Source organism: Apteryx rowi, unplaced genomic scaffold, assembly GCF_003343035.1.
Source record: "Apteryx rowi isolate R43461 unplaced genomic scaffold, aptRow1 scaffold_206, whole genome shotgun sequence".
Lineage (NCBI taxonomy): Eukaryota > Metazoa > Chordata > Aves > Apterygiformes > Apterygidae > Apteryx > Apteryx rowi.
Genome location: NW_020448375.1, coordinates 188,537 through 204,162, shown reverse-complemented (window position 1 = coordinate 204,162; position 15,626 = coordinate 188,537). Strand labels below are relative to the sequence as shown.

Below are 15,626 nucleotides of genomic sequence, written 5' to 3'. Positions count from 1 at the left end.
TGGCTGAGGTTTATGCCGTCAGCTCAGAAAGCCTGTACTTACAAGTATGACTTGTTCTCTACAAATGTGAATCTTCATTCTGCTCACTAGTCAAGACTGTTAAGGAATCTCTCTCTCTCTCTCTCTTTGTCTCCCTTTCTCTCTCCCCCCCTCCCTCTTTTTCTCCCTCCCTCCCTCTCTTTCCCTCTCTCTTTTGTTTGGTTTTACCCAGGAGCTCTGACTCTGAAGAAGCATTTGAGACCCCGGAGTCCACCACACCAGTAAAGGCTCCACCTTCACCTCCACAACCACCTCCTGAAGCAGCAGCAGCAGTTGTAGCAGACATAGCGGAACAAGAAATAAGACCCCAGCTGCCCTTGGAAGATGCAGGTAATAAGCACATAATGAGTAGGACTGGTTGCTGAAGAAGATGAAAGTAAAGGGAGGTATCTGTGTTAGCACAGACAAGGAATGGATGCTAATAAAAAGTTTCCTAGAAGATTAGTTTGTGTGTGTTGGGTATTATCCATGCTGAGAGGAAAACCCCTGACTCCTCCTGGAATAAAGCATTGGGGAATCAGTCCATGATATTTGAGAAATAATAACGGAAAACTAGAAAAACTTTTTTATTTCCTGATCAATAGAACTTCATTCCCTTCTCCCAATATTTTAGGAGCTTTACAGAGTCAGATGACTAGAGAAAGGAGGTATGAGATACAGATACTTAGGTTAACATCACTAATAGTGACAATTAATAAAATATTATTTTCAAATATACTGAAATCTGAAATAGAAGGTAAACAAAAAGCTCTTACAGTGTCAATAGAAATATTAATATTAGCTCCACGATACAATGCAGGAGTAACACAGCATTGTGTGTGAATGTGTGTATAATACACATGTATAAAAATTGGAACATAATGACAAAGTAACCTTTGAAAAGGGAATATTGCATTGAAAAACCAGTGCTCTTTGATCTACAAATTGGGTAATGGAATATAGCAGAGTAGAAAGCGTTGTGTTAGCAAGGAGTCTCAAATAACTTTGTCTGAGTTGTCAGATGACAGCTCTACAGTTTAAGATCAAATTCCCTATCATGCTTTCTTTTTTTTCCCTCAGAGAGGCAAGACAGCTTGATCACCTAGCTAAATTCCACAAAGGTAATTTTACTCTCAGCAGACTAAAGTTCATTTGTATTTCATTTGGAAGGATGCATAGCAATGCCATGCAATGATTGCCATGCAAAGCTTCCACTCTAGAAGTGGCTGTGTTTAGCAGTGGGTGAAGCAAAATCCATGAGTGGTGAATAGATTATAAAGGCCGTTGAGCTTTGATTTAGATCTTTGGGGAAGTGAAAAATACATCTTGGAAATGTCTTGAGTCACTTGAAGCATTTCTGGAACTTATGCATTAAGGAACACTCTTTGAGATCATTATTTATGATATGTCTTTATAAGAAGTTAAAAAGATGTCTGACAAACTGATTCCACAAAATAAAAATGAAGTAGAAGAAATATGACACTTTTCCCTTTCTCCTGTTACAGATCCCTCTTCATTGTAGCAAACAATTTTCCTCATCTTCTTTTCTATTTTTTGGTCTTAATTTCTGTGATTACAAAATAATTTAAGTGCTGAGAGAACAAAAGATTGGATATGATAAACAGGATTAACGTGTGTTTTTAATTACTGCAGTAGATTATCTTCAAACCTTTGATTACACATGTGCTTCCCTGTTACATGTGATTCTTTTCTCTCTATATCCCAAATCTACCCCTTCTTTCTTTCAGATATTCCTGAAGAAAGAGAGGAAACTGAATGCATCTATTAATAACCAGTGTGAACTGTACTATATTAAAGACCATTTGATATATTTGTGCTGCAAAGATTAAAACATTTCATTTGCAGATAAAACTTGTCCATGGGAGGCAAGTTACTGCAAAATAATAAAGCTATGTTCAGCATTCCAAAATTATGCAAGATGCAGGGTAATTTTTGTGAGTAAAGGAAGATGTGTAATGCAGAAAGATTTCAAATGTAGGAGGGCAACACAAAGCATTTGTTTCTGAAATCTTTTAGAAGATATTGGTGTTACTAAGACTGTAACTAAATAAACAGGTTTCATTAAAAGAGGAATAAGGAATATGGGGAACTGGAGAGCCTGGTACACAGTGAGAGAAAGCAACATCCAGCTGGGTGTTCTGGTTTGCCAGCCACATGACTTTGTCTTCTCAATGAGGTTGGTGATGGAGCATGTGTTTGGGTGGAAGAAGGAAGCATAGTAAGTGTTTAAAGGATTATTTCATCTATGACTGACAGTAGCTACTTCTGCAGACGGTTGCAGTTATGCTGCATGATATCATTAGCGCAACAGCTGGACCCCGCTGCTGGAAAGCCAAAAGGAGAGTTTTTAATTAGCTTGACTTCAGTGCTAGCTTAATAAATATGATGAAAGTGAAATATAGTGAAATTCATCCTGGGTTTGTGCCAGCTCCTGGCAGTGTAAAAACCTGCTGCATGGCTGCAGTCCATCAGCAGCAAACTGTTGTGCCTGAGCAGAACAGGGGAGTCAGGACAAGGAGAAGGCCTCTGTCAGGGGAAGAGTCTGGAGGAACAGAGGAGTAACGGAGCATTTAGGAAAGCTCCTCTGAACCTGACAAAGTGTCACTAATGAGCCCTTTCATTCCTCCATTAATATTTTGTTTGCTGTGGAGAACATGGGTTATACTGTTGAGGCAAATGACTTTGAGGCCGCTTTGTATTTTAAAATATTGCTAGTATTTTAAATTATTGTTTGAGGTGCTTTTCTGTAGGCCACGTGCTTTAAACACACACTCCCCAATACTTGCTGATCCTGTTCAGGTAGAATGAATGCATAGGAGATGGCAGATCACCAGCCTGTCTCATCAGCTCCTTGTAGCAGCATCCTCTTCTCCTTTGTTCCAAGCATCTGAGCACCAGAAAATTCTCCAAGCCAAGGCAAGCTCCCAAATTCCCTGTTTCTGGCCAGGAATGCTTGCCTCAGCAGGGGCTTTTTTTCATCTCCCCCTGCTTGCCCCAATTGTTTGATTACATCAAGTTATATACACAGAAGAGCTGTAAGAATTGTAGTCCCCTCTATGTGTTATAGCCCACTGGTAAAAGATATGGGAGACCTATATTTTATTCCTTCCTCTCTCTGGGGAGTTGAAGTCGGGCTTACCAGTAGAGATACAATGACCCAGACAAAAATAAACTGAGTTTTTGGCATGGAAAATATTCTTCTTCCTCGTGAAGCCTGATACAGAAGAAATTAAAATGAACTTTATATCCAGCATTTTCTCTCAGAATGAATGGCAAAGGTATTTTTACAAAAATTTAAAAAACAGTGCTGCTAACTGATTTCATTAGTTCAAAGACTTTTCATAACAAGCAGGAACTTGAAATAAAGCAACTGTGTTTCAAAATGTGTGATGTTAGATAATTCCAATTCCTATATGCTGTAGGCCAAGTGTGCTTGTCATTAATACTGTACTGAGATTCATTATAATGGAGTGTGTGGGGGGGTGTCTGTATGTCATACTTATCTTTCAAGGGTATTTTTTGGTTTGTTTTTGTTTAGAAACATTAGCTTCTTTTGATTTGCTTTGTTAGGTCTGGTTAAGTTTTGTTTCTAAGCCTTTCAATATAATGTTCTTTTTTGTTTGCAAGTCACCAGTGTTAAGGCCTTCTATTTTCAGCCTTTTGTTTTTTTCCCCCTATTTTAGAGTTATGTCAACAAAGGAAAAAAATACTTAACTGTCTTAGCACACAGTGCAGCTCAACCATAAGATGTCATAATTTAAAGGGAGAAATATGTTAAAATAACTAGAAGTACTTTATATGTTTTAACTCCTTAATATATTTTCATTATTCATAAAGAAATAACCAAAATTTAAGTCCAGTAAGCTAGTAGCTGGTGCTGATGTTTCATTTGCTTTCCTCTGAAAATATCTTTAGAACAAATCTGGAGTTGCCTCCAGATTTTTTTGAAATATTTCTTTTGTGAATGCATATCAGAAAAGTGCACTATTTGCACTGTGGTACAGGATGCCCCAAGATGCTGCATCCTCGGTCCTTCACAGCGTGGGTACCTTAGTGTTCAGAGAGGAAGGGATGCAGGTATAGAAGAAACTGCAGGTGAGGAGGAGAAAAGCAAAAAGTGATACTACATCAAAATGAAACAGGTTCTGCCCTTGCTTTGGCTACCTCTGTAGCTTTTTCTGCAAGTACTGCTGATAACTTTCTGCATTTTTTTCCTAAGGCTGTAAGAAGATAGACTCAGATATAAACCATAATACTAGACTTGATCTAAACTTATGAATGCCTCCTATCCTTTCATATTCGATATAAAACAGCGGTGATAGTAATGTCATAAAAATTTTGATTTCCTCATCAGTGGACAAATCAGACCACATGCATGAGATTTGTTACTGTTCAGACTACTTTGTGTTGTAGGTTTTTGTTTTTGTCTTTTAAAGAAGGCTGAGTTAAATGAGGTATTTGTCTACCTCAGTGCTGCTGCAGGACATTGAAGCTTTTCTATCATGATCTGAAGTGCTATCAAAATCTAGGTGATTATAATGTACAACAAAAACAGAAGTTAACCTCTCTGTAATTGCTCATAAAAATAAATTAGTGGTTCTTTTTTGATGATACCAACAATAGAAGATGTTTTTTATTAATGTGAACAGTTTGGGTTTTTTTATAATAGCCTTCTAGCTTCCTTTTGCTTCTGCCATAGTAGGTGATAGATGAAAATGCCAAGCATTAAACACTTCATCCAGCTCTTGCTTAGAATTCTCACTGCCTTGATGACAGAAGTCTGATCTTTTTTTTTCTTCATACCTGATCCAGACAAACTTTCCCTAAAATTATAGAATTTTCCTTGAGGAAGGAGCAGAATTTGGACCTTTGTTTTTAATGAATGTAATGGGAGGTTTTTCAGGGATCACCTGCTCTTTATGACAACATAACTTCCCCTACTGTAGCTCATGAATCAGTTATCCATGGAATGCTTTATAGTATCTGATATCTACCTGGGGGCATATGTTACCAGTATAATTTGTAGTGGCCTGTCAGTATATTGTTATGGGCCAATGCAAGGCATAAACCTTATTTAAAACCTCTTTCTAGGGCCTCTTCCCAGGGCAAATCTTGCCTTAATTTACATAGATATGTTTGTATTGTAGCACATTCCTTTGTGATCAAACTTCATTTTAATAAAATACTGTAATTAATAATATTATTTTGCTTAATTCTACAACGTAAAAAGATAAATTGCACTGCTGTCTGGATATGCTTTTAATGCCAGGAAAGAATGGTCTTAAAATCTCTTTGTACTAAAAAAGCTGTGTTGTTTTGCAGTAGTGGGTACCATTCATGTTTTCCTCTGCTGCCTTTCTACTGTTAGTAGTGTGGAGTCAATTCTGATGTAATGCAGGAAGAGTAGTACAATAACAGCACTTCATTTCTACCAAAAGCTATGTTTTCTCATACAATTTCACATATTGTTTCATAAAGAAACAATAAAAATATCACAGTAGTGACTCAAGCTGCCTTCTACAGAAATCTATACTATAAGGAGAGGATTTGGTTAGGAGGAAGTTATGAAATGAGCAATTAAATAAGATTAAAGTGCTGCGCTATATGTGGAGCACACAGAATTTGAATAATGTTTTAATTTGAATAGCTGGAAAACATTGTACATTCTCTGCTTCTGTGATGTATTCCTAACCCCAGCTCTACCACTTCTGTGTCTCTGAGATTCTAAGTCCTGCAGGGCATTAACTCGTTTATTTTTTTTACATACATGTTGTACTGACTTTGAACAAGGGGGCCTCAATCCTATTGAGGCTTTTGGCGCATGCTGTAATGAAAACAACAAATGATTTTCTGAAGACTTCCTGTTCAGATCCCCCTTTAATTTCATGCTGACCTAGATTTGTACTCCACTGACGTATTAGAGAGATGCCAGTGTTTATTTTAATGTATTCCATCTAAGTGTCTTCCATTCTCTTTTGGTGTAAAATGTACGGATTACTCCCCTTAACAGAAGTCTGATGGGGAGTGTGTGTGTGTCTGTCTGTCTGTCTGTGTCTGTGAAATGAACACCAGCACAGCTGGCCAACCAGGTCTATTTAATAACCATTCAGCCAGACTGAAACCGAGCACAACCCTGTGGAGATTAAGGAGAAAAATATACTCTCCTGAAGTACTTTCACCTCATTAGTATTAATTTACCAGAAAAGCATAGTAAAACATTATTTTTAACTGATGTAACTGAGTAAATTTTACAGTCTTAGAAACTGTGTAGCTGTCATTTCTTTGAAAAATCTCTGAAAATGCTTGATGCCACTCTAAGGTGCTTCTTGGGGAAATGTATCTGATTTCTTCAAAGATTTCTGTTCTTTATATTCATAAATAATAATTCTTGTAATCTCTATGCAGACATATAACTTCCTAAGACACAAAAAAACCCTCTTTTTTTCTGTTCTTAATCCATTCATAGCTTCTGACTAAAAGTAATTATTAATTGTCTGTGCTGCCTTGATGACAAACATTAATGAATGTAACTGGGCAAAATGGAAATTAATTTGCAAAACGTGTCAAGATTGAAATGAAGGAGATGTGTAGAAATTTCCCTGAGTTGGTTTAAGGATGAGCAAAGCATTCATTTTTGGTTTGACTGTATTTTTCTCTATAATTGTAGAATGCAAGCATTGAAAGCATGAAAAATCCAAAATTGCTTCAAGAGGAAATACTGCAGCATTTTGCTGCTGTGCTCATCAGGGAGAGCTCCGCCGCTAGGTACAGGCCAGCTAGCTTACAATAGCTTGGATTGTCTCTTTAGAACTGGAGGGATTTCCCAGCTCTCTGATACCCTGGTTGGGGCACGAATAACACTGGTGAAGGTGACTGACTGACTGTCACGTTCACATACATGGCAGTACAATGACAGCAGGRACATACCATATTTGGGATTTGTAAAACATTTTGATAATGAACTTGAACGTGTTGGAAGGCAGAAATGACCATCATCTTAATTCTTTCCTAGCTATATGTTTTTTTTACCTTTTAGATATATACTGTATATTTTTCTGTTTTGTCCAATGTAGTTGTATCCCAAGTAGAGAGACCTTTATAAACCCTTTTAGAATTCCATTCAATAAGCAAATCTTTAATTACAAAGAAAAGATTTTTGGCTGAAGAGTTTTAGCCTATAATTCTGTGTATAAAATTCTTTTTTCATCATTGAATAAAAACTACACTTTGAGAAATCTGTTTTAAATTATCTGTGGTTTCTAGTGGTCTTTCTTATGGAAGACTTGCAATTGAGAATATTTGTACAGTTGTCTGGTTGACTAATTTTCTTATCTTTACCGTAATTTATTTCATATGAAATTTGCAGTGATTCATGGTAAAAATGTCTCATTATAAATTTGGAATTATGAGGTCAAAGTGGAATGTATTGACTGCTTGGGGCAGAAAAAGGAGCAGCGTTGATGGGCTGTGGAGAGGAAGTCACGTTCCATAGTTTTTTCCTCTGGGAAATTGGTGAAAATAGCTCATGAGAAGCAAAACTTACGGATCAACATGTAATTGCTGAAGGACCAGGCAATTCAGGAAATTTACTGCAGAAGAGCTCTGACATAATTCAGTGGACTCTTTATGATAGTATACAATGTGAGTGATAAAGTGCTCGATGTTCAGATTTTCTGGTATTTGGCATGTGTTATGGTTATATCCATGTCTCTGTCCTCTAAACTAATTCTCACTTAGTTAAGCTTTAGAGGCTTTTACAAGTGCCTATTTTGTATTTTCATGAAATTTGCCTTGAATCCTTTAGTGGAAAGAACAGAACTGATTCTCCTCCCCACTCTTCCCCTCCATCAATCTAGACTATGTATTGCAATTATTGTTTCAGTTTGTATGTCCTTTAATCATTTCTTGTTCCATTTGTATGATTTGAACCTTTTGCTTTATTTTTTATTTATATTAATATTAGATTATAGTAGAGCTTACTAAGCTCTGATTTTTAAAATGTTTATAATTCACCAAGTGTTGTGTTTGTTCCCACAGGATTATGTTCAGAATCTGTATCCATAACTGATGTGTCACACAGTGAATCAGTTGAAGAAAGCCCTTTCCGTCCCCCTTCCCATTCTTTTTCCACTGTGTTCGATGAGGACAAGCCAATAGCCAGCAGTGGAACTTACAACTTGGACTTTGATAACATTGAGTTGGTTGATTCGTTCCATGCCTTAGGACCGAGCTCTCCAGAAACTAAGAATCGTGACCCCAAAGCGAATGTACGAAGAAAGTCTACTGATTCTGTCCCAGTTTCCAGATCTACATTATCTCGGTCTCTTAGCTTGCAAGCTAGCGATTTTGATGGAGCGTCTTACCTTGGCAATAACGAGACACTAACACCGGCAGCAGATGTATACGGTACTGGTTCAAGCAGTGCTTCTAGTACCCTCAAGCGAACAAAGAAACCCAGGCCAGCTTCCCTGAAAAAGAAGCAATCAGCAAAAAAGCCTCTAGAAGCTCCACCAGTGAAGGAAACGCCACAAGAACCATCTGACCTTAGCCAAGTAGATTCTGCCCCAGGTGAGGAAAAAGCAGTATCTGAAACAAAGGTTGACTCAGTAAAACCTGAATGTACTGAACCTTCTAAAATCTCTGCTGAGACACAGGAGGCCCCAGCTGTGCCTGAAGGATCCCACCCTTTAGATCCAGACAGTTTTGAAGGGATTAGTGCATTTAGCGCCGGAGGCAGCAAAGTGCAAAACTCCCCCACTGCCAATAAGAAAACACTACCTCTTACAACGGCACCCAAGGCTGTGGAGGTGACTCCACCTGACACTGGAGGACAAGAAGACCCTCCAGTCAAAGGCCCTGCAGTGAGGCTCGAATTTGATTATTCTGAAGAAAAGAGTGCCAGTGAAGACCAGCAAGAGAGCACTCCTGCTCCCAAAAAAGTAGGTAAAAAGCCTGGTGCCAAAATGCCACTACGGAGGCCAAAGACTAAAAAGTCAGTGGAAAAGCTTGAAAATGCTCCAACTACACCAACCAAGTCACCCGCTGATCCAAATGACATCCCTATCACAAAAGGCTCTTACACTTTTGATATTGACAAGTGGGATGATCCCAATTTTAACCCATTCTCTTCTAGTACGAAAATGCAAGAATCTCCCAAATTGCCTCAACAAACCTACAATTTTGAGCCAGACATGTGCGAGGACTCTATTGACCCTTTTAAGTCGTCTTCTAAGATAGCCAGCTCACCTTCTAAATCTCCAGCATCTTTTGAGATACCAGCCAGTGCCAATGAAACAAATGGAACCGAAGGAGAAAACTTAAATAAGCCCGCAAAAAAGAAGAAGACACCACTAAAGACGTAAGTTAAAGAGCACAGATGTTTCTGGATTAGGAGCACATCCTTATAGTTATACCAGTTTTCTATTTGAATAGAGATAGGAACATTGAGTGTTATTAACTGGACAACTGGACTCATGTTTGGGGTCTGTACATGCCTTCCCTCAAACTGTTATCTCCACAGCTTGATGTTTCCAGGCCAAATGGGGAACGAGAGAGATGTCAAGCCAGATTAAGCCACTGGATTAGCAGTAGGCTTTTTGAAGTTTTGGGGTCCGGTGTAGCTTTGAATGGGATCAAGTTTGAGTCCTACCAATTTTGTGCCAAACTTTCTGTGACCTCATCTTGGGTGCTAGATACTGTTTGAGCTAGGTAAAAGTATTCACACAAATAAAGATTGCTATATGAATTAAAGTTTTTGAGAGTGGAGCATGGAGCAGTAAGGCAAAGACAAATCTGCCATTGAATCCAGTGGGAAGATGGTTTTATGCAGTGACTTGCAGTATTTAAAAGAAAATAAACTGAAACAGAAAATTGTAGTATTCCACAAAGTGAAATAATGTTTTCTGTTGTTGTTGTTGTTGTTTTTAATACAAGACTATACATTTTGAACAGCTTCCTTTCTGTGAAACAGTGTACAAATATCCTAAGGGTAAAAATCTCCTAAGCTGCTACATGTTAAGCAAATATCTCATTTTTAGACAGATTTGACAAACTGCAGGATGAATTTTCTAGCTGCTGTATCTAGATATTTGGTAATTAAACTTAATGGTTAGTTGTATTCCTTCCATTGTTAACTTGCTGGAGTACATGTTCTGCAATCATACCCTTTCAGATACGGGTTTTTTTGAGTTAGTAATCACCAAGTTTATATCCCATTTATCTGAAATCTATCTCCTGTGTTTCTGTAAGAAAATATCTCTCTGCATGTCCCTTATGGTTTAAATGTGGTAGCTAACTAACAAAATTGTGACTAAAAATTGACAAAAACCTGGCAATTTGAAGATAAGTTACTGCAAAGCAGTGCAAAAAATGACCTCCCTTATGGAGTGAGAGATTGTTCAGCTGTTTTCTGAGTAGTCTGCTATCCTCCAGGCTTCTAAATCAAGTCCCTTGACAGATTTGAAGTAGTTTGTGCCCTTTTTCTTTAGGTTATTTTTTGAGGGAAGAGCTTAGTTTTTTCTGATGGTGCTTCGTTTTGAGATATGCCTGAAGTTTGGGGCAAATGAAGGAAGGAAATAAAATACATGCTAAAGCTGAGACATTTTTCTGAGCCTGTAGTCCAAACTAGTTTGGTCCAAACCCAGAAGACTGAAAGTCTGACTGAAAGAGAGGGACGATTTGGATTTCACCTGTGAAGACTAGAGGGAGAAGGAAGAATTTTGATATCATCAGAGGCTGATGTCTGATATTTACAGCCAGCAGGAGTCTCCTTATGTCTTCCAGTGGCTTTAGTGGAGTTGATAGACCCTGTATAAGCCCATTGAGTCTGTTCATCAGTTGTGAATATTAGAATCAATTACAAAGTTAGTAATTTGGGGACAACATGAATTTACAAGGGGTTAAGTTTGTAAAACCGTCCCTTTTCTTGGAAAAATCCATAACAGGAAGGCCTTATCCTGCAGTCTCAGAGTTCACTGCTGGTCTTTATCATGCTGTAGAAGTTAAAACACTCTGGAGCAGGGCTTACAATTGCTTGTATTGAGGGATTTACAGGAATTCTCTGCCCTTGTTTGGGACTGCTTTCACTATATTATGTTTTATATCTCCTTGCTGCAGCCCCATAACCTACTTTTACAAGTGGTTTCTCACAAAGAAGCGAATCTGCATATTAATACACATTGCTGCCTGGAGCCATAATACTTTTTTGAAGGAAATTAGCCCTGGGCTTGTTGGGGGATACCATGGGAAGCAGTGGCTGTATCTGCATCTCTCTGTCCCTAGTCTCTCCTCTCCCCAGAAAGGGCCTCTGGTGTGACTCCTCCATGGGGTCCGGTGCTGGAGAACCCCTGCCTGGTAGGGAGACAGCCTGGAGGGCCCTCCTGGGCAGTGCTCCTTGAGTGGGACAGCAGAGAAAAGCCAGTGCAAAATACTTCAGCTCTGAGAGGCAGAAAAGAGTGTGTCAGAATTAGGAACTGATGCTGTAGTATTTCAGGACTTCTAAAAGCCTAATTAATGGATAATTTTGCAGAGCCAGAGGTTTTTATGAGCGCTATTGAGGGGCACAGAAATAAAACCCTGTATGAAAATGTGTTCTTCAAGAGGAAAGATGGACAGTGATTTCTGTATTAGACCTATGGGAGGTGAAGGAGACAGGCGTGAGCTCTAGCCACTGCTAGGCTTGTACTAGGTGGAATCTGTGCCATTCAGTAAGTCTTATAAATGTTAAAATCAATGAAAAAATGGTTATTATTCTTTAATAAAACAAGAAGCGTTCTAAGAGCTGACTTCTGTATGAAAAGGTGCAATTTTAGAATGGATGTCAGCTTGATGGAAGTTATTCTCTGGTCATGTACCTAAATGCCAAACTGTTCTGCAATAGATATTCTTGCTCAGATGATACTAAATCTGATGGCTCCTTAATACCTGCCTATAAAAATAGGTGGCTTGTATAAACATTAGGCTCCATATTGTTGGCTGATTGGAGGCTGTGTTTAGAAATGGAAGGTGTCAGCTTTCAAGAGCATCCTGCATGAAGGGAGTGGAGCTGAAGTTGCCAAGCTTAGAAGTAGATGAGAACTTTTCTAAGCCTCAGTTACTTGGCAAGGTTTGCTTCTGTTTTCAGGGCAATCAATTTGGTCTGTCAGAACACAAACTTAGATTTCACCAAGAGCCAAAATATATGAAGATTTAAAGAAATGTAATTTTCTTTCTTGACTTAGGTAAATAATTTGAAACACTCAGTCAAGTAGCTTTTTCTGTGCTATCATAACAGATCAGTAGACATAAAGTCTTGTATAACTGCTTTTTCCTTAAGCTTAACTGCCACTCAAGAACACTTTCTACATCCCATGTAATAACAAATGCTGTGTTTGGGGGGGGGGGGAAGCAGGTGGCTACCATCAAATAAGGCAAGCACATTTAGTATGTTCATAGGAATTTAACTCAGAGCTCTCAGCTTTGAAAGATGTGTTTTGTAAGATGAAAGCATGTCAAAAGTGTAACACTGGATTTAAAAACATTAGAGGATTTAAGAATGATTATTTTTTTCTCCCCATCTATTCCACAACAAAAAGTAGGGATTAAGATTATACAGGTAGAAAATATGCATGATCAGATTGCTATAACACATTAACAGAGTATTTGTAGGTTTATCCTTTTTGTCAGTTCCTTCTGTCTGTCTCTCTTTTCTTTGTCTTCTTTGTCTTAGGATGGTAGAAGATGTGATGTCTGTATGTTCTCTGTTGTAAGTAATTCTAAGCTAACAATTCAAGTTTCTTCTTTGATTTATGGGCTTTTTAATTTTACTTATTTATTTTATAGCATGATCAGTTTTTCTTCAGCATGAAGCTTTTATGTTAACTACATCATTTTACTGGCACATGTGAAAGCTATTTTAAGTAAAATGCCTGGCTGTGAATGAGTTTGAGGAATCTATTACCTCATTATGTTTGCCTGTCAAATAAAATCCTCATTTTAAAAGTATATAGATTTCATATCTTTTGGCTAATACATGAAAGTTTTATTTCTCTTGTTAATTTAAATGATAGAATACAACATTGTAGAAATGTTTCTCCTTCTTAAAGGAATAAGTTACCCTAATTATTTCTGGCGTCATAACTAGATAATTAGCAGCATTGAATATACTAATATTCAACTGTCCAATTTATTTTCCCCTATAGATAGATGGTATTGATTTACTTTCTATCAATTGAAACTCTTCATTATAATTTTTAGCATTTATCTTGCCATTCATTGATCATCAGGAGGAGCTGATGGGCAGTAATTTCTGCCACTGCACCTTGGTTCAAACATTAAATCTTTATCAAGATTTGATGTGAAATTTTTTTGCTTCTTCTAGTTAATAGCAAAAATGTATTTGATTAACTCTGTCCCTATGCATTAAAAGAGCTGGTAGATACTTGGTTTATTTCCTGGTTAGGAAATATTTTTAACTGATAGTGAACAAACCTAAGGCAACATTCATAACTGTACACCTACACATAGTGTATATTCTTCATTCTATTTGCTTGATTTAACCTTGTGGGGTTTTGAGGGGCTACAGTGTCTGTATTCCCAGTTTGCACTGCAAGCTGTTAGGGGACCCAGAAGCAGAATTGCCATGTTTGTTGCTATATTCATTTTAAGGTGAGGGGTTCCTGTTGTGCATATTTGTAAAGCTAGAATGTAGTTCATCCAAAGCATACTGATTTCCTACTTAATCTTAATGATTTATGTGGTTCTTGGAGCTTAATTCCCAAGTTTAGCACAGGTTTCACTCTCGGATCATTCTTGTAAAGATGTGTTTTGGACCTTATATTCAGATGGGAAACTGAAGCAGACAGAAGCTAAATAATTTGCTTAAGGCCACTGAGGATGTCTGCAGTGGAGCAGGGATTTGATTTACCCTTGCCGTGAAATTATAGCTCTGTTCTATAAATATGGTAGCATGAAAAAACTTTTTCAGTGAATCTACAAATATGTCAATCCTGCTTTCCTCAGCTTTTGGGAGTCAAGGCCTGTTCCAAATGCATGATAAGAATACGTACCTACAGCATGTTTCTCTGTGGTGCCACTGCCAAATAAATGGGAATTTAAGGCAGAAGGGCTTATAGTGGTTGCATTTTCTGTAGCTGTCTCTTGCTAAGTGTAAAATGACCTGATTCTCTATGGTATTACTGTGTTAACTGTTTTAATTTTGCTTTTAGTGATACATTTAGGGTGAAAAAGTCACCAAAAAGATCCCCATTATCTGATCCTCCTTCTCAGGTAAAGTACTGCATTGTTTTGATGCCTGTGGTTTGTGGTCTTGTTAGGGGTAAATAAGAGAAATTTGATATATGTTACTGTATAATTCTACTTTCTATAATAAAAAAGTTTTAGTAAACAATATTAGCATATTGATGTCCCAGGTATAGTGCATTGGGCTGTAGTCATAACGTATTAAAATTTTGGTCTCTCAAAGCATGTATTCAGTGTCTATTAGACCTAGTGTTTGCTCTGGGAATTCCAATTAGACTGTTAGTGCATATGCTTTGGAAAGACCCACATTACAATGGAAAGGCAATATGATTAAATACCTTCAAGTTAGGTATTATTCTGAAAAATTAAACTGGCTATCCACCCTGAAATTTTTAGATTAGGAAGTAATAAACTAAGTGCGTACAATTGGTAAGCTGGAAGGATAATAGAAATAAAATAAGTCGGCTGATCTACCAGGGTCATGTGCTTGGATGGTTTTACTCCTTGTTGCAAACAGCTGGCAGGTGGTTTTCTTGGAAGAGGAGTTAACAAAAGCTGTTCTGTGTGTAAACGCCTAACTGCTTTGATATGGCACAATTCTTTTCATGCTGTTGTTCGTCTTTGCACAACCCAACCTACCCTTTTATTTATGCTGATGGACAGCACAGAAGTGTCTTGAGAAAGAATTCATGACCTCAGAGACCTATGAAGGCCTGCTACTATGAGGGAAGTCTAAAAAGTCAGTTTTGCTAGTCAAAGACTTCAGCCATGGATGTGTGCCGCTTATGTCAAGTGCCTAACATTTAAATGACTGGATTTTCTTTCTTCCTTGTTATCAGGGCAGCTTTGCACTATAAGTATTTATCATCAAAGAGTTTAGTTATACTAGGAAAACTTACCACAGTAGAATTCTAAATGCCTTCAGTGTGAAGTGCTTTCATTTTTTTTTTCTTTCAGTACTTTATACAGAACTGCAGTAAAGAGTATGGAATTAAAAAGATAACTAGGGTCAGGCAGAAGAATTCAGAAAGCTGACTACTCAGCATGTTATTTAAAGATAAAAGAATTATAACAGACCCTTGTTTTTATGCAGGATCCCACTCCACTGCCTACTCCAGAAACACCTCCCGTCATATCCACGGTGGTTCATGCAACAGATGAGGAGAAACTGGCATCTTCAGTGACCAGTCAGAAATGGACGTGCATGACTGTGGACCTGAACACGGATAAACAGGACTACCCACAACCCTCTGATCTGTCTACATTCGTTAATGAGACTAAATTCAGCTCCCCTACAGAGGGTATGCTTTATAAGTGATTGGATCCAGCTAATGTTTTCTTTATTGACA

General features: G+C 37.8%; 1 protein-coding gene across 1 annotated transcript in view; it reads left to right on the top strand.

The window, feature by feature from the left end:
• Window positions 1–15,626, top strand: part of TACC2 (transforming acidic coiled-coil containing protein 2) — a 77,682-nt gene that overhangs the window by 30,551 nt on the left and 31,505 nt on the right. The window contains exons 2-5 of the mRNA XM_026064011.1: window positions 212–369; window positions 8,077–9,397; window positions 14,244–14,304; window positions 15,371–15,578. Of these exons, the coding sequence (XP_025919796.1) occupies window positions 9,003–9,397; window positions 14,244–14,304; window positions 15,371–15,578 (664 nt within the window). The 5' untranslated portion in view covers window positions 212–369; window positions 8,077–9,002. The remainder of the gene's footprint in view (window positions 1–211; window positions 370–8,076; window positions 9,398–14,243; window positions 14,305–15,370; window positions 15,579–15,626) is intronic.